The 18,507-nt window shown below is 53.3% G+C and overlaps 2 protein-coding genes across 9 annotated transcripts in view; both read left to right on the forward strand.

The window, feature by feature from the left end:
- Window positions 1-14,119, forward strand: part of LOC108553893 (growth factor receptor-bound protein 14) — a 17,587-nt gene extending 3,468 nt beyond the window's left edge. For 5 of the 8 annotated variants that reach the window (XM_017908959.1, XM_017908960.1, XM_017908963.1 and 2 more), the window contains 10 exons: window positions 1,368-1,561; window positions 1,698-1,857; window positions 2,093-2,223; window positions 2,859-2,945; window positions 3,045-3,179; window positions 9,970-10,200; window positions 10,583-10,684; window positions 12,536-12,804; window positions 12,886-12,979; window positions 13,065-14,119. In XM_017908959.1, coding sequence (XP_017764448.1) covers window positions 1,368-1,561; window positions 1,698-1,857; window positions 2,093-2,223; window positions 2,859-2,945; window positions 3,045-3,179; window positions 9,970-10,200; window positions 10,583-10,684; window positions 12,536-12,804; window positions 12,886-12,979; window positions 13,065-13,346 — 1,685 coding nt within the window. In that variant the 3' untranslated portion in view covers window positions 13,347-14,119. Of the gene's footprint in view, window positions 1-684; window positions 1,175-1,367; window positions 1,562-1,697; window positions 1,858-2,092; window positions 2,224-2,858; window positions 2,946-3,044; window positions 3,180-9,969; window positions 10,201-10,582; window positions 10,685-12,535; window positions 12,805-12,885; window positions 12,980-13,064 lie in introns of those variants that run through there. The other 3 variants (XM_017908965.1, XM_017908961.1, XM_017908964.1) reach the window with 3 other exon arrangements.
- Window positions 14,120-14,278: 159 nt separating this feature from the next.
- On the forward strand, window positions 14,279-18,496 carry LOC108553895 (uncharacterized). Its single transcript, XM_017908967.1, has 5 exons — window positions 14,279-14,895; window positions 16,135-16,476; window positions 17,129-17,182; window positions 17,255-17,409; window positions 17,492-18,496. Exons 1-5 carry the CDS (start codon window positions 14,595-14,597, stop codon window positions 17,942-17,944), a joined length of 1,305 nt encoding a protein of 434 aa, XP_017764456.1. The 5' UTR covers window positions 14,279-14,594; the 3' UTR covers window positions 17,945-18,496.
- Window positions 18,497-18,507: the final 11 nt, after the last annotated feature.

Raw genomic sequence — 18,507 nt, forward strand, 5'->3', positions numbered from 1 at the left:
TTTTTTTTTTTTTTTTTTTTTTTTTACTCCTATTCCATATTCGCATTTGTCGTGTCGTATCGGTTATTTTCCAACTTTGTAAATCAACTTCGAGTATCTATTCCTAAATGAATAATAATCAGGATCGCGAATTCGATTCGATCGTTGTTACAAATTTCGAATGCTACGTGAGATTTTAACATACCATACGATTAACCGTTAATCGTTGGCGTCATAGCCATCGGTTTGTACTCTTTCACGCTATAACCTTCCAACTTTTGCCTTTTACGTATTGCTGACGTCCTTACGAAGTAAACTCGATGATTAAGCTATTCATCGAATCTTTCATTTTACTTCGATATACTTTATCTCTGGTGCTACACGCTTCCGTTTCTTTGCGTTTTATTTTCATCGATCTTTTAACCTTTCTTCTGTATTCTCCGTTTCGTTCCGCTCCGTTCCGTTCCGTTCCGTTCTATTCTGTTCCGTTTCGTTCCGTTCTATACGATACTATTCCATCCTATTCCTCTCTGTCCCGTCCCGTTCCGTTCCGTTCCGTTCTATCCTATTCTATTCTATTCTATTCTATTCCATCCCATCCCCTTCCATTCCATTCCATTTCGTTCCATTCCATTCCGTTCCATTCCATTTCGTTCCATTCCATTCCGTTCCATTCCATTCCGTTCCATTCCATTCTATTATTGCAATCTATTCCGTTGCAATCTATTCGCGATCCAAAAACACGTTTCCGTGCAAATCGATCGATCCTATTGCTAAATACCTATAATATCGGGCCATCGTTCTTTTGTGTATCCAAATGTCGAATAACGAAATCTAACATCACCGAAAAATCATTTCCTTCTTCTTAGGACGAATGTTCGTTAACAGTGGCACGGTTAAAGTTTCAGCCGAGGTCACGCGTCGTTACCTCCTAATCGCTGCTATTCGGAACCAACGGATCGACTTGAACGAAGCATTGTACTGACGGTAGAATTACGATCGTTTTCCTATCATTTTCCTAATATCGCGCGACTCAATTGAAAACAGACGTCAGTTTACCGGCATATCTCTCCGTAATCTCCTTCTTTTCCAACCATTTGTGCTTCCTTTCATTCTTCGTTATTTTTAGCGCGTTCTCTGTTTTAAATCGAAGCAGACTGTGAACTGCGCGAAAGCAACGAATCAAACTGTAATCGTAAGTTCTCTTTTTTTCTATTCCCTCTTATAAGCGATACATTCCACGCATACGTATACGCGTTTGTTCGTAGAAACGATCGGACGTGGACCGACGAATTCGAATTCGATATTCCTTGTAACGATGACCGTTGTTCCTCGAACAAAAGACGAACTCGTATCGTTCGATTCATCGATTTCTTCACGAATAAAAGTTTTAACAGATTGGCTACCGAATATGTGTTCGTGCATGGAGACCGGTACCACGTTTCTCAACCAATCCACGGGGCACTATCAACGGCTTAGTCCGAAGAGGAATCTGTTGGAGTTTATCCGGTCCATGAATAGAATTCGTACGTCCGAAGGATTCTCTCGGCAAGCGAACGATAGCGAGGAAGACGAGGAGCAGGTAAATCGTTTTACCGTGTACCACGGCTAACGTGTTACCGACCGAACGGAACGTGTATCGATGTCACGTGACTCGCGTCTAGGAACATTCCCGCTCACGACACTTTCTTTTCACCTATTCTATCGCCGACGCATAGATGGAGGAACTACGCTTTTACTGTGACGATGACACCTGCTACGATATATTCGTTGAGAAGAATCTTCGCGTGGTCGATTTATGCGAACTTCTCAAAGCGAAAAGAAGCAAGATAGGGATCGATTGGTCGATTGTTGAAACTTGGTCAGACTTGGGAATAGGTAAGTACGCTTGCAGCGAAACGGTTTCGATGCATACGTACATGTATTACGTATATATATTACACACACACGCGCGCGCACACACACACACACACACACACACACACACACACACACACACATATATATATATATGAACAATATATGTAGTAATTCGGATCGGTTAGGTTAAGTTGGTTCTCTTTTCGTTCGGAGCAATCTGCGACTTTTTACCAGCGAATTCAAATTGTTGTAGAGCGTACATTGGAAGATCACGAATACGTTTTGGCCGTGTACAAAGAGATAAAAACGATTCCCGTGAAGCGCGCACAAAAATTCGTCTTCCGCCAAGATTATCTCAAGTACCAGTTTTTCTATGACTCGGGGGTGAGTATGGAAATCGATCGAAATGCACCTAATCTATGGACGTTAGAAACAGAGCGAAAGAGTTGGACTTGACAGCGAAATCGCGTCTCGACTTTTACATCGCTCCGCGAGGTCGTATCGCTGGCCTATGTTTGCATCGGTTTTGTACCGATCTAGCGTGGAATAGATAATTAATAAACGATCGATTAATCAATGTGGAAGCGATAAAGACTGGCATTGGTCGAATCGCGTTACGAAAGTCAACAGTTGGCGGCACCATGCACGACGTGTGCTTTCCGACCACCATCGCGTTTTGTCGGCGTTAGTCGCCGCCAGTTGTCACCGGTGCTGTCACCGTACCGGGCAACATGGCCAATGTGTCGCGAATTCGGTTGGTAACTCGGCCACGTTTTCAGGGGATATCGGTCTACGTTACCGACAGTGCAATCTTGCTTCCGCAAACGGTTTTTATCGATCGATCTAAAACGTTCATACCCGTAAGTACGGTTATCGGTGCGCGTTCCATCGTTGGAGCGATGTTTCGTTGTTGGCGGCGTTATTGCGCTTATCGCAACTTATCGCGATGCATCGCGTAAAATACGGACGTTGATGACGATGAAAATGAAAAGAAGCGTAAAAAGGTGTCGCGTTTGCAGCAATTCCTCTCCACCGAGATGATCAACGTTTCAGCCGTGTTCGCGGAAGACTGGGATACTTTGGCGGAAGCAGAAACGGCGTTACGAGTGAGTGAAAATCCGATCAATTTTATTATCGATGTATTTCGAGGCGAACAATTTTTCGATCGTAATTTTTCGATCAGCGATCCCTTTTTATCGTTTTAGAACTATTTGGAAGATGAAGGTATAGAATGCCCAGAGGTGTTCGGTTTAGCCTGGATACAGAATGGACGGTTGAACGTTTGGCGAAGAATCCACTTGCTTCTTCGAGATCGCAAGCTTTACCAAGCGAAAAAGGTGGTAAGCTGGTTTTTTTCTTTTAAACATCTACTCACTCTGGTTCACTTGGTCGTGCACCGGCGGAACGACGAAACGGCGAAACGGCAAAACGGTAAAACTACTTTGTTTCCGTAAAGTTGCAACTTTGCTCGCTTCGAGTTAAAAGGTTTATCTCGTTTACTCGACCTATTTCTTCGAATACGATTAAAAAAAGGTCGAAACGGTGAGACCCTGGGGTATTTACCCCGAGAAAACACAACCGTGTCCTTTGATTCGTGAGAATACGTTGGCGCGAGTAAGCATTTTCTTGCCAGCTCTTAAGCATCGGGACGTCTCGATTCGCGACACGCGAGGCGCGCGCGATTTTAATCGCGCTTATACTCCACGTGAAATACGGTCGATCGCGGATCTTCCGTCGTTGCCCTTTCACGTGGCAAAAGTAGCGAGATCGGTCGGAACTTTGTGAAATTTAACGAAACGTCGTTCCGTTGGTTTCTACGCGTGGACAGTTAACAGCAATGACGGTGACTAAGTAAAGGAACGATAACAAGAATACGCAACAACCATGGATATACGAGAGAAAGACGGTGGTCGCGCGTATAAAGGCAGGCTCATGGCGCGCAGATGTCCCCGAACGGTTCTCTAGGGTACGTTTCCCGCATGTCGCGAACATGTACACACGAGTAGTACACGCGAGTAGTAGACGCGAATAGTACGCGATACGCGTTAGGATATACGTCGTTCTTGGTATTTGAAACGGAAGAGGAGAAGGGGAAAAGGCTAAGAGGAAAGATGGCACGATTGGAGAGTGAATCGGTGCGACTATAGGACTCGACTCGCAAGGAACGAAGAAATTATAAGAAGAAGAAAAGAGGTGGGAAAAGATGAAGGAAAGAATTTTGCGAAGATATCGGATGAAACGGAGGAAACAAGCGATGGAGCGAATTGGTCGCGTAAATAGGAAAAAACACGGTCGGAAAGGACGTTACACAAAGGCAACACGGAACGATCACGCGTACACCTTTCTAAGACGATGCTTTCCTAACTGCTTTCACCGAGCGCGAATCGTCTTTTCGCTACTCTCGCGATCGCCGTTCTACCTATCTACCTAACTTTGTTCTTTTCTTTTTCGCTCCTTTTCCGCTCTTTTTCCGCCCTTTTCCGCCCTTTTTCCGCTCCCTTCCGAGCTTTTCGCGAACTGGAGTTGGGAGTTCTCATGGCCGGGAAAGCGTGGCCGAACCACGAGACGTGTAAACTAAGGAACGAATGGAAGGACGGAACGACACGGTTCGAACCGCGCGCGCATCGACCATTCGAAACGAGTTTCTGCGATGGCGAAGCGAGTGAGCCGGGGCTGACACACATTCGCCCTGGCAAAAGAGCTATTCTGCTAGGAACGCCGTTGCTCCCTGGGTCGTCGACCTGCCGCCTTCCGTCGCTTCCTCTACCACGCCACCTTCCCGTCTCTCTACTCTCTCCTTTCCTTCCTTTCCCCGCATTTCTCTCCTCTCTTGGTCCTTGCCCAACATTTCTGCCTCTCCACGCCGTACCCCGCACCGCCGTTTTCTTCTTCTCCTACTTCTCGATTCGTCGTTTCGTGGAAATCTCGAGGACGCCACCTGCTTCGCGTCTCCTCTCTTCTCTCCCTCGCCCCGCTCCCTTTTTCCACCCCTTTCCCTTTACTTTCTCCTTCCTCCTCGCTCTCCGTCCCGCCATCTCTCTTATCATCCGTCCGTGGATGTTTCAACCTGACCGAAACCGTGAGTGCACAGCCGGGAATGGGATTCGCGCGCGAAACCGTTCACGGTTCCGGAACGGCGAGTTTGGCGACAGCCGGATAATATTCGTTCCCCGGATGCACTTGAAGAGACTGGACGACGATGCTCTTTCTCTCTCTCCCTCCCTCCCTCCCTCTCTCCCCCCTCCCGTCCCCTCTGGTTCGTTAAAAAGCGAATAAATTTGGCACACGCGAGAAGGAATTGGCGCGATGAGCGAGTTCGTTTTCCTTTGCCTAAAACTCGGTTAACCCGGATAGCAGAGGGCCGCGGACGGTAAAAGCCGCGTTTCTAATTCACCGCGTGCGTTGTACCCCGCGCTACGCGCTCTTCTCCTTTGGTCCGTGTCGCCCCACTCTCCCGCGGACTCTGCGATACCTACTTACTCTGCACACGGTTTCCCCGTTCAGGGTGTTGGGCAAACACAATACGTTTTCGCAATGCGCGTGATATTACGATGTCCGTTGCATCCACGTCATTGTTCGCGTTCGCGATGCGTAACGCACCGCGAGTAGCGTGCTTCGCGGTATCGTTTCCACCTTCTCCTCCTCGCTCTCGGACACGCGATCGCGCTGCTTCCCTGCTGTATTAAACGTCGAGTATCCGCATTTTCGGAACGCGAATATCACCGATTCGCGCCGATCATCTTCTTCGAACCTTTCCATTTCGATCGGACGCGTACACTCGCGGCAAGGATAACTGCGCTTTCCCCGTCGCAAAATACCCATTATATTCGCTCGTGTATTCGCTCGAGGCCGGCACGGTATCGAGTTCGGCCCGATAGCGTTCGCTTTCGTCTTGCCTCGTGTCCCGTTCCATTTTCCATCCGTTCTCCCTTTCGCCTTTTCCTCGCCCTCCATTCGTCGCAACGATATCCGCTTTGGAAACCGTAGCGAATTTCCTGGCTCGAGGTATTACTCGCGGTCAAAACGCGCGCGTTTCTCGCTTTCTGGCACGCCGCCGAAAGGTGCGGATTTTCCAACCGCGTAACCATCGTTTTTAGTGTCATCGGCCGAAATACGCCGCCCTTCCTCCTCCTTTTCCTCCTTCTCTCGTCTCCCTTCCATCTATTTCCTTACCGCCTCCTATTTAGAAGTCAACCCGCGACCAGACGCGTTTCATCGCGCGTTTGCTCTACGATATCAAAGTCCACGATTGCCTCCGATGCCACGATCGTATACAAAACCAACTCTCGCTTTTTCTTTTTCTACGATACGCGGCTCGTCTTTCGAGTCGTGAAATTGGTCCTTCTTCCTACTCCCGTCACGTCGAGATTACGAAATTTTTAGAGAAGCGAACGAAGACGCGAACGACGGAAAATGTAGTATCATATCCGGAATGGAAACTCGAGGGTAAATTCGATCGTTTCGACGACCGTCGTTCCGTTTTACTTTTCGCGACCCTCGCGGGTGTTTGGCAGAGTGGCGTTTGCGAGGCTTCGCAAAGCCGCGTAACCGCGTTCCAAAGAAATCGCTTTCCTCGCACGAAAAGCGGGATCGCCGTGGGATTTTGGGACTGCTCGGTCAGCCGTGACACAGTGGCGTTCGGTATTTGGTCGAGGGGTAAATCGAAGAGTAAATAGAAGGGTAAATCAAAGGGAGGAAAATGAAAATGGATCGAACGCGATGTTTTCTCAGGCGCACCATAATACCGGGACGAGAAACGGATAGAAGAAGCGAGAGCATGGAAACGGATGGCTGCGAGGTGCGTTGCGGAAAGGAAAGGGCGCGAGAGAGAGAGAGAGAGAGAGAGAGAGAGAGAGAGAGAGAGGGAGAGCATCGGATCGGGTCGAAGAAGACGGGGGTGGGCAGCCAGCTGATTCGGGAGAGTTCGTGAACGACCGTAATCGAAGCGGGAGAGAGAGGAAAGAGACGAGGTAGCGCAGCGGCGCACGTCCGATGCAGTCTGCTGCGACCACCGGGAAACCAGCTGACTGGTAGGTTCGGTCGAGTTCGCTGGTTCGTTCGGCAATTTTCGGATCTTTGTTCGTCGCCGTGCACGAGGCTACCGGCGAGCGACAAACCTTTCCGTCAGTCGTCGTTTCGACACTGTCAGAGAATGTTCGTGCATGTCTGTCGTTTTTCGCTCGCGGTCGACATCGTCGTTGCGTTTGTCGCTTGAATCGCGCGATCGGCCATTCCGACGCTGCATCCTCGCTCCACCGATCGTTCCACCGACGACGACTCATCGATCGGAGGAACGCAAGGGAAAAGGAAGAAACGCGATCAGCGTCGTCGCGCAGTCTACTCGTTACCGGTAGAGTTTGCTTCCATCTCTGTACACCCCGTCACCTTTCGTTCTCTTCCCAGTCCGCTTCTCTCTCACCCACCCATCCGACGTCCCTCTTCTTTCTCCCCTTCTATCCTTTCCTTTTTTCCCACTCTTTCTCTCCGTCTACCCGTTTCATTTTCCACTTCTCGCTTTTCTCGTAGGCCTGGTCGTTCGGGTTGCGTCGCGTAATCGAAAGAAAGCGAGAGAGAGATAGAAAGAGAGAAAGAGAGAGACAACGCAGAGAAATCGAGTGGTCGGCGAGGTTACGAATTTCGTGGAACGAGAACCATCCATCGAGTGGTTTCGCTGCTCTGCCACACCGCTAGTCCGTTCCTTTGGTTTGTCGACGACCACGACGATTACGACGATCACGACGACTACGACGACGCTGCTGCCGTGCACGAAGAAACGAGAGAGTGCGTTTCGAAAGACGGGAAAGCTGCGAGAGACAGGAGGCTAGAGAAAAAGGGATGAAGGACGGAAGGAAGGAAGAGAAGCAGGAAGGAAGGAAGGAAGAAAGAAGAAATGACCGCGAGTGAAGCGCTATGAAATCCGATCGGTACGATAGGTCGGTATTTCCAAGCGGAACGAGCCGCGGTGGTATCGCGTAACGGATAGCTCTATCGCGCGCGATATCCGCGCGTATCGACGTCGAAATCTTGCGTTTCCACACGCACGCACGCACTCACGCACTCACGCACGCATGCACTCACGCACGCATACACGCTCGCATGCACACACGCGCGCGCACACACACACACATACACGCGCGTGCACGCACGCACGTACACCGGTCGTCGGATCGTCGAGGATCGACCTCCTCTCACGAGTTCGTGCGCCACGATCTCGAGCGTGAAAGCCGAATCGCTACTAGTGGAAATTGACCGAGTGATATACGAGCGGAAACGCGACGCGACTTGTCTTCTCGTCGACGATCATCGTCCAATCATTGTTCGGGACGATTCGGCTGGTGCTCGATATTTGCTCTTCGTCTATTTATTCGTCAAAGATGGCAGTCGAATGGCGAACGAGATCGTTAATGGCCCATCCTCGAGAATCCACGATACGCGATAAAGGCGAGGAAATTCGGTTCGAACGAGGAACGAAGGTGCGTGGAATAGCCGACGGATTCGAACGAGATGGTCGTCGAGTGGCGATAGCGGCGGTGGTGGTAGTGGTGGTGGTGGTGGTGGTGATGGTGTTGGTGGTGGTGGTGGTGGTACTAGCGGTGGTAGCAGTGGGTCGTTTGGATCACGGAGAAAATGCCACGAGTCGGTGACGATCTCGTTCGTCTCGCTCAGAAAGAGAGTACTACGCGGACGATAATCCGCGATGTACCGTGGTTCTCGTGTGGACGGGACGACGATGGAGAACCACAGACGACGCGTGGTCCGAGCGACGAGCACGGCGTCGGTGTCGGCGTCGCGTTGCTACCAATGCCGGAAGTCTACCGCGATATCCTCGCTCTAGAATCCTCGAACCCAATTCGTCAGCGAGAGGTTGCGGCGAACATGGCCAGTAGCCTATCGATTCGAGCGTTATCGGGGCTTTTTAAATTTACGGTAGAACGAACCGCGGCAGCGCAGTGCGGCGCGACGATCGCTCTATTAGATCGTCGCTCTTCTTCCGACTTGTCCGCCCGTTTTTCTCCTTTTTCCATTTTTTCTTCTCATTCGTCTGTTCGAGGACCACGTTATTTCCCATTCGAACGCCTCTCTAGAACCTTTGGTTCGGCTTCTCTCTTGATCTCTTTTCGATCCTTCGCTCCGCCTCATCTGCCCACACGCCGTTTCTTTTCTTCTTCTCGCGTTTCTATTCCGTTCCGCCGTTGTTTTTCCTTTCACGAACTTCTACCGTTATACGCTCTCGCGCTATTATCGTAATCGCGATGCGACGTGGCCCACATACGCGCGCGATTCGGCTTCCTTTCTTTCCGTGTTATCCGCTCCCTTTCTCTCCTTCTCTCTTCCTCTCATTTTCTCCTCTTCCTTTTCCGCGAGTGTAATTTTCGTCTGTCACCGGCCGAAAGCGCAATCCCGTTCGTCGAGACGCTCACGCGGTGGCGTTTCGCGACGCGAGTACAAAACGTGTCATCTCGCGCTGCGATTCGATTCGATTGAACGCGATGGAAGAAGAATGGCGGACGCGCGGCGCGCAAAACGAGAACAAACGATCGCGTGTCGAGGAATATACGCGGTTTCGTAATTCGCCGTTTGGTACGTTCGCTCGGTCCATCTCGTTTTTCTATTTTTCGTTCCACGATTCTATCGTTGACGCACGCGACCGACAACGGCTCTAACGCGAAATTATCGGCACGTAACGCGAATCTTCTTCGCGCGCCCTCCGTGTCTCTAATCGCCGGTGCTCGCGCTTCTGGTGTTACACCCGTAAACCGGTTCCTTTCGCGAATCCTTCTTCGCACCGGTGTCTGTCTCTCGATCCCTATCGCTTTTCCGCCCCGATCCGCTGTTCCCCCGTTCCGCCATTCGTGCGTGCTCCTCTCTCTCTTTCTCTCTCTCTCTCTCTCTCTCTTCCTTCCGTTTCTCGAATCGCGCAAACGATCACGCATCGCGGATCGAACCTCTTTTTCTTCCGCCCTCTTCCTTCTCGTTTTCCCTCTCGTTCGTTCCGTTCTTTCTCGAGATTTTCGCGCGGGGAAGAGACGTCGGTTTTTAGGTTAGAAACGCGTTGAACAGATTGAAACGAAGGGCGTTGGAACGGATCGGAGGATTAACGATGGTCTCGCGACTACGGAATGATTTCAGAAAAGCAAGCAAGCGTTCCCGTTCGCCCACTTGACGGATTACATGGTGTACAAGATCGCGAACGCCAGGAAGAGATACAGAGCGCCCTTCCCCTGGGGCATCTGCCTGAGGCCAACCGGCAACGCTCGAGTCAAAAGCACGGAGTCTGCTGGAGAAGCCGGGTTCAAGGTCATCGCTTTCCATAGTGAAAAGTCTCGCGCCTGTTGGCTCACGGCCATGAGACTCGCCAAGGTAACCAAACGTCCGACTTTTCTAGTTTTTCTCTTTTTTTTTTTCCTTTTTTTTTTCCTCTCTCTCTTTTATACGCCTACTCTATCGACTCACGCGTAGCTTGAAAACCGACGGGAGAATCGCAGAGGGAGCGACCGTTTGGTCGGTAACCAAACGTTGGTTTCCAGTTTCTAGAACGACGGCGTTTCGAGTCTTGTTCGGAGTTTACGTGCGGCCGATTTTACCAGCGCGTCCTATCCGTTCTACCGACCGCGCGCGGTTATCGGTCAATGTCGGTCTCTTCCGTAAAACGCGATTTCTCTTTTTTTCTCCTTTCTCTTTATCGGTTACACTAATGCACGTCGGTTACGCGCGGGAGTAACGCGGTTTGGTTTCGTTACAGTACGGCAAGCAACTCAGGGAAAACTACAGAGCCTTTAAGAACAAACAGTGCGAACAGACCGACGGACCCAAGGATCGATACGTCAACTACAACGTATCCAACGTGAGTTCGATTCTATTTTTTCGCGATCGCGAGTACAATCGCTGTCCGTGTCTCGCGATCCGCGCCGCGACTCCCGGCGTTCCGTCTTTCCTCTGCGAGGAGGGAAAAGAAAAAAAAGACGAAAGCGGGAAAAAGAAAAAAAAGAAGCGCGAATGGGATAAATAGACAGCGGTAAAGCAGCGCATCGAGGTAGGACGAAGTGGGATACGCGACTAGGCGATAGAGAAGAGACGAAGGCTGGTGGGAGGCGGAATGGCCGAGAGCACTACGCGGCGACTATCGATCATCTAGGAGGTAGACGAGCGAGAACGGACACGCGGCGCGTCGTCTCTTCGGGAACCGAGGAGTAGTAGTACACGCAGCGGCGTTACGGGATCGGACCGCGTATCGCGCGTCGCGCGCGCCTCGCGCGGAACCGAGCCGAGGCGAACCGAGACAGCCAGCCGGCTGGCCGGTCGTCGGTTCGCCAACGTCACTCACCAGAGTCGTGTGTCTGCCCGGCCCGTGCTGTCCGCTCGATCGATAAACGAGCTTTCGAGAATCGTTCGCCGCCCCGCCGTCGCTTTTCTATCCACATCCGTCCGTCCATCCATCCATCGTTGGTTCGTTGGTTCGTTTGTCGGTTACCGACGATCGTATCACCGATTGCTCTTACCGGTCGACCTATTACGCGATCGGTAGAGTCTCGGACGGAACCGGAAGTTTTCTCGCGATCTCGATTCGCATCCCTACCCCGACCCAGTCCACCAACCCGACGGTTCGCACGCGCGCATCATCCCTCTCCACCGCTTCTCGCTCGGGCTTCCTCCCTTGCCCGATCATCGCCTACGCGTCGCTTCTCGACTACCACGCGCACCAGTGTCTTTCCCGACCCTCTTCCGCGACCATCTCGCTCTCTCTTTCTCTCCCTCCAGGCCACTTTCTCATCGAACGCGCCTCTTCCTTGATCCGATTATTCGCCTCGTTTGTCGCCCCTGCTGATTCTTTCGCGCTCTTCTCTCGCGACCATGGCAAAGGTACGCGGGTGGTAAATTATGCTACGGAAGCAGAAACGATCATCGAGCGTCAAGCGGAGGAGAGAAACGATCGTCTCGCCCCGATGTCGTCACCGAACATGACGAAATCTCGAGTACGAGACGTCGCTCTTTCCACGCGAAACGCGCTTGCCCTTCTCCTCTTGTCTTCCCTTGGTAACGCGTCTCGCGCATAAATTTCCACGACAACGACGACAACGACGACATCGACGACAACGCCGAAATTGACCTACATTCGATTCTCGTCGTTATTTCCGTTGGGAGAAAATATGGTAGCGGTATCTCGGGCAACGCAGGTGCGGCATCGTTACATAAGTCGCTATTGCCGACCGCGCTTGAACCGCGTCGTCCGCGCACCGACAACGAGCATCCACGACGAACGTCGAACGAGTATCGACGACGGTGCACGCGAACGGGAACGAGAGAAAGAGAGCTCCTAGTCCGATTTGCCAACTAATAAATCTACTCGAATCGCGTCGCGGCGCATTGCATCGCCGTGACCCTTACCGTGCGCTGCTGCACCGCTCGATGTTTGCCTAGCAACAGGCGTCTGGGGTTATCAACCCCCTCCCACCGCCATTACGTTTCGTTTCGTCTTTGCTCTTTCTACCGAGATACATACCCTTACCCGAATACCCCCCCGATCCGTCGTGTGGTCGCGCCAACGTTCGCGTTCTCCACGCCGATCGGTATGGCGGTGGTCGGCGCGGAGAAGAGGACGGTGCGCGCAGGGTTTCGTCGACGATCGATTCGACGAATCGTCGTGCGATCCGTGCCCCCTACGCTTGGTAACGGTGCGACGCGATGACGTTCGCAGGAATCGGTACGATCACGCGTGGCCATGGATTTCACCGGTAGCGTTGGAAGAATCGTGGAAGACCCGAAGGAAGCGAAGAACATCGCCGAAAGCGAAGGCGTGAACTGGCGGCGAACGTGGAGACCGTTCTCGAGACCACCACCTGGCTGCGCGGTGGTGAGATTGCACGGACTGGACGACGGTATACACGTTCTACAGCCGTGGTTTCACCGAGGGCTCAAGAGAGACATCGCCGCGGCGATCGTACGGGACCACGGTTCCGTTGACGGGTAAATTGCCGCCAACTCTCTCTCTCTCTCTTTCTCGACGTTCCATTCTTTACCTCGTTTCGTCTGACGCGTGTGTTTCAGCGTGTTCCTGGTACGCGAGAGCAAGAGCAACCTAGGCGCTTACGTGCTCACCTACAAGTACAGCGAGAAGGTGTTTCACGCGCAGATTCAACCCGTGAGTATCCGTCCATCGGCGCGTGCACGCGCGCTGCCGCGTGGCGCGAGATCACGAGAGATGACGAAAGATTCGTGGATTTCAGGTGTTCGACGAACGATGCAACTGTTGGTTGTACACCCTCGACAAGGGCATCACCCGGTTCTACGATTTGCTGCAACTGATCGAATTTTACCAGCTGAACGCGGGCTGTCTGCCCACTCGTCTCACCCATTACGTGCAAAACGGAGTGCCGGAGATGCTTCCGCTTCCGGTACCCATGTCGTTCCCGCACTCGGACGACGGAGACGGTTCGCCGTCACCGATCGAACTGGAACAGCGATTCGACGGGAACGCGATCGACGCCGCCGGACACAAGAGCATCTGAGAATAGGAATTCCAGCGGCCCGTCAGCGTCGACGAGCGTCTCGTCGCGGCCAATTGTTCGCTCGACTACGACGACGCTTCTCGGACGAACGGAATCGCCAACGAGAACCGGTCCGGCGACGCGAACGTTCGATCCGCGCGATCGGGTTGCTGGAGTCTGTGCCTGTGCAGCTACAGCAAATGGAACCTGTAGCGCAGATTTTCCATAGCCCAACGGAGAAAAACGCGTCTCCTCGTGGTTAACTTTGACGAGGATACAACGCGAAAAGTGGAATAACGGAAAACGACGGCGGCGACAGAGGAGTAGGAGCAAGAGGAGGAGGAAGAGGAGGACGAAGAGGAGGAGAAGCAGGAAAAGAAAGTGGAAGGTAGAAGAAGGAGAAAGAAGGAAAAAGATTGATCGACGAAAACGCGACCGATACGGCGACGAAAGCCGAGGAGACGAAAGTATACGCGCACGCATCGGGATATCGTCTCGATCTCTCTTCACCGACTCTCTTCGTTTCTCCTTTCCGAATCGGTCTCGCGCCTCGTAACGCGTTCCCTCGTCGCGTGCAACCGATCTTTCGAAAATCGGCTTTGATAGCGGTTAATCAATCCCGATTTCTCGAGTCGGTGCTTCGAGGATACGGAACAGCGTAATGTCCGAAACGGGAAGAGAAGCCGAAGAGAGCACGGGGATGCAACGACGATGGAACGACGATAAGGAAGATGCGGGCGCGCGCGAGCGTTTTCGGAACGAATATCCGCTAGAGATCGCACTCGATAGAGAAATATATTTTGTACGAACGTATAGTAGAGACGAAGAAATCGACTCGCGATCCACGTGATCTCGACGTCCATTCGAAGAAGAATAATAAAAGGTAATCGACAACGGTAAAACTCGTTCGTTGCGTTTTCTTCTCGCTCTGTCTCTCTCCTTCTCTCTCACACTCTCTTTCTCTTTTTCCGTCTGGCCTCTTCTTTCTTCTCTGGTCCTTTTTTCCGGTTTCGTCCGACGATGCGCGCTTTCCTGACCGACCCCCGCTGTGCCGAAGCGAAAACGCCGCGACGTAGACTTTCCGAGGAACCCCGAGGTTGCGAAGGTAATCTCGGTGGCGCGTATAGCCATCCGACGACGCTGCACCGCGCTCGCAACAGGTAACTCTCGCGGCACGGCTAATGGCCGAGGAGGTATCCCGGCAGGTAACGACGCAGGGGGAGGAGCATCGCGGCGGAAAGGTGAAGAGAGGAGAGAGGAGGGGGATGGATGGTCGTAGGTCGGAGAGGTGGAATTCAGGTGCAAGAGTCGCGGTGCTCGGGAATCCTCGGTAGTTCACCGCGACCGTTCGACGCGACAACCAAGCTCCGGACGTCGAATACCTCTTCTATTTTCGACCTTTCGCCGCGTTTTCTCTTCTTACGTCATCGCGTGTTTCCTCGTGCACCCCGACTGAAAGTGTGTCCGCCGTGCGTTTCGTGGCGATCGCCGAAATGCCGATCGACGATCCGGTTCGAACGCGACTGTACCCACCGATCTTGGACGGAACGATTCGACGCATTCGCAGCGAGTAAGTGACGAGAGCGACAACGCCACCTGTTACGCCGATCCACCGACCGAGAGATCGTTACGTCGAGGATTACGACGCGCGCGCGTACCAAACTTTCGCGAGGAGATGGACCGCGCGGAAGCTCCATACTCGCTGCGTGGAAGCAAAGAACGGAAGCGAGATCGCGCGAGCGGGGACGCGATCGTGAACGAGAGTGGAAGCACGACGAAGAGAAACTCGTCGGCTCGCCAGAGAAGCCGATCGCGGCCGATCCTCCGCGAGTTCGAGGTCGCGTTCGAACAACGACGCGGCATATGCTACCACCGTCTCTCCATCGTCGAATCGCTCGCTTTATCTCGATTTCACGCGAAATCGGGCGATCCTCGGGCGTCGTCGAACACGGCGATGCCTTTTCTAGTCTCGGCTCCGGCGCGATCGCGTCGCGTCTGGAAACCGGTCCGGTGACATTCCCGTCGATCTTTGGCGCAGTTACCATTCATTCGCTTCCTACGGATTATCGTCCACGGGATTCTGTCGCGAACTGTTTGCGCGATATTTTCCAAACCCTCACCGATCACGATCCTCGTTTGCTCTCTCCCCCCCTCTCCCCCCCCCCCCCCCCCCCTCTCTCTCTCTCTCTCTCTCTCTGGGTAGAGACGCTGCCGACAGGACCCCGTCCACCCACCGCGTTCCGGTACCAGGTACGACCGACCGGTTCCCTTCTCTCCCACCTCTCTCTCTCTCTTTCTCACTCTTTCTCTCTCCCTCTCTCTCCCTCTCTCTCCCCGCTCTCGTCTGCCATGTCCGGTATTCACCGGTTCGCCTTAGGAGTCGCGCGAGGTACGATCGAGGAGGATCGTAGTAGCACGGTTCGGTAGAAAGACGGACGTGGATGGAGCGCGATCTCGCGAGTCCTCGGAGTGACGCTTCGGAATTTCCACGCGCCAACGATCGAAGGTTACGACGCGCGACGCCTCCGGTCGAGGAAGCGCGCGCTCGCGCCACGCGATCGAAGCTGGTCGAGGTCGAGAATCGGTGGCCGAATGGAAGCGAAGCAAAGCGGAGCTCCTGCTATACGCGATCGTCGTTTCGAACCAGCGCCGTTGTTCGCGCGCGCGATACCACCGATGAGTCACGCCGCATTTTCCACGCAACTCCCTTTCCTCCTCTCTCCGCCATAACCCGATATTTTCTTCCTTCGCGAGTCTAATCATCGTTGTCGCCGCTGCCGTCGAAACTCGTCGGCGCGTTCTTTCGCAGGACGAGCATGCCCGCGTTTCAGGACCGCGCGATCGAGCGCCGCTGATCGACCAGCGTCTTCACAGCGTCGTTTCCACGAATCGCCAGAGAGAATCGTGGCCACCGCGTGCCGCGAGACGATGAGACCTTCCATGGGATCGTTTGCTCTGGCTTTGCTGCTTCTGCTGCTCGTCGGCTCCGCGGCTGCAGCATTGAATCCCGAGGGGACCAAGTGCGGCGAGAAACTTTGCTCCACCGTCGAGTATTGCAGTCCATACGACAAACATTGCAAACCGTGTTCCAATATCTGCGACGCTACCGGCCGCAACTATCAACCCAACGAGTGTGTCTCCGATTGTCAAGGTGAGCATAGCCACTCGGCGCAATTTTTCTTCGCTTTACTCGCGTCCCGAGTCGTATTCTCGTTTCCCGCCAGCAGGTCTACGCGCGTATCGGCACGTTTCCCTTCTCTCCCCCCCTCTCTCTCTCTCTCTCTCTCTCCCCCCCCCTCTCTCTCCGCATTCCGCATCGATATTTCGGAATCGATCGAGGGAGAGAGAGAGAGAGAAAAAGCCCGGGTAGTGCGCGGGCCGAGCGTTCCCGAGTGCACCTGAACACGAGGGGGTTCGACGAGTCCGTTGACTTTACACCTGACCACCGACCACCGTCCCTCCGTCGACTTCCCACACGCGACCGTCCGCTTCATGACTCATTCGCCTTCTTTTCTTTCCTCCGTTCCCTCCGTCTTCTCCTTGCCCCCCTTTGCTACCTGCCGAACAACAACGGTCCCTTTCGATCCCGAGCCAGCAGCAGCCATCCGAGCTTTCCCTTCTCACCGTCTATGCTTACGCGTGCGTATACCTTGGTCATCGGTATACGCGCGGCTACGGAAAAGCTTTCCTTCTTCAACATACGGAACCTTTGTCCCTTTCCTTTTCTTCCTCCGTTTCCGTCCCATCCGCCCCATCCGCACCTCGCGTCCAGTCAACGTAAAGTTTGCTTTCTTGCATTTCAGAGTATCTTCATGACAAACGGTACGTCCTCCTGAAGCAGTACGAGGATCTGAGAGGTAAGCGACGAACGCGTTTAATAAGTGTAAACGAGAGAGCAAAGGAGAAATATTTATACGAATGATCGACAGGGGAAGTCGGGAGACTTTGGATTCTAGCCGCGGCCTCGATCGCGATAGCCTTCTTGTCCCTGCTGTCCACCTTCTACCTGATAGCGCAAAAGTTTCCAAGATGGGAGAAGATGCGTAACGCCGTGAGTCGGACTTTTACCGGTAGGAGGGTAAGGGTAAGTGGACGTTGGAGATACGATGATCGAACCGACCATCCATCGAATCGATTCCACGAGTTCGACGTTGGTCCTTTTCCAGAGAACGTCTCACGGTAACGGCGGCAACAAGAATATCAACAACAACAACAACAAGACGACGCAACAAGACGCGGAATTGGGCACGTCGAAGCTGAACGGATTGAAGCTACCGATGCCGACGATCAGCGCGAGCGTGGCTCCGAGCCGATGCGCGGAGAAGGATGGCGGCCACGGGAACGGAAATTGCAGCGCGAGCGGAAGCGGAAGCGGAATCGGGATCGGGATCGGGATCAGCACGGTGAGCGGGAGCGGGAGCGGGAGCGGGAGCGGGAGCGGGAACGGAAGCGGAAGCGGTACCGGCCCCGGTAACGCGACGCCAAACACCACGAGCACCTCGCTCTCCAGGAGGCATCCCAGCGAGGACACCACTCTGGACTACGCTTACGACAATCCGGCGATGACGCCCAGCCCGGAATCCGTCCAACTGAGAACGAAACGCGAGAGTTCCTTCTAGAACACCGTCGCTCGCGAGAACTGTGTGTACATACGACGTAGGATTAATTAATTGCCGAGAAACTCGATCGCGTTCGTACGCGCGAGAAATCGCGCGACCTTCCGCGGATCCTTATCAGCCATTCCGTCCATGAAAGGCCTTTCGAGCGTAGCTCGGCCAGTCCGATAACGAGGTCGAGCTTCGCATAGGTCAGCGACGGCACGCGGTGATCGACCGAATACGTCGCGCGCACGCTCAATTCGAATGCTCGACGGTCGACGGTCGACGGAGAAAGAGAAGAAGGAGAAAGAGAAAAGAAAGGATTGGTACGGTCGTTCGCACGCCCGAGCCTCGCTGCCCTTAGATGCTAAGTTACACGTACGACAGCGATCGCGACGCGAGACGCGGTCGCTCGACGACGAGGAATCGATGTCTTCCAGCGAACGACGTCGTCGTCGCCGCGGCCGTTCCAGTCGAGCGTTCGCAAAACTATCTTTAGTCTCTTTAAGTCGCGTTTTTCTTCGGTTATCGATCCGGTAGTTTGTATTCGAATAAATAAACGCTCGAACGCATCACGCGATACG

Source organism: Eufriesea mexicana, unplaced genomic scaffold (assembly GCF_001483705.2).
Source record: "Eufriesea mexicana isolate 0111107269 unplaced genomic scaffold, ASM148370v2 scaffold13881, whole genome shotgun sequence".
NCBI lineage: Eukaryota > Metazoa > Arthropoda > Insecta > Hymenoptera > Apidae > Eufriesea > Eufriesea mexicana.

Excerpts from the sequence above, each read along its gene's own strand:
- LOC108553895 (XM_017908967.1), top strand. The coding sequence starts at position 14,595 with ATGGTCGTAGGTCGGAGAGGTGGAATTCAGGTGCAAGAGTCGCGGTGC. Across the intron at positions 14,896-16,134 it reads ATTCGACGCATTCGCAGCGA|GACGAGCATGCCCGCGTTTC; the intron begins GTAAGTGACGAG and ends GTTCTTTCGCAG. Across the intron at positions 16,477-17,128 it reads GTGTGTCTCCGATTGTCAAG|AGTATCTTCATGACAAACGG; the intron begins GTGAGCATAGCC and ends CTTGCATTTCAG.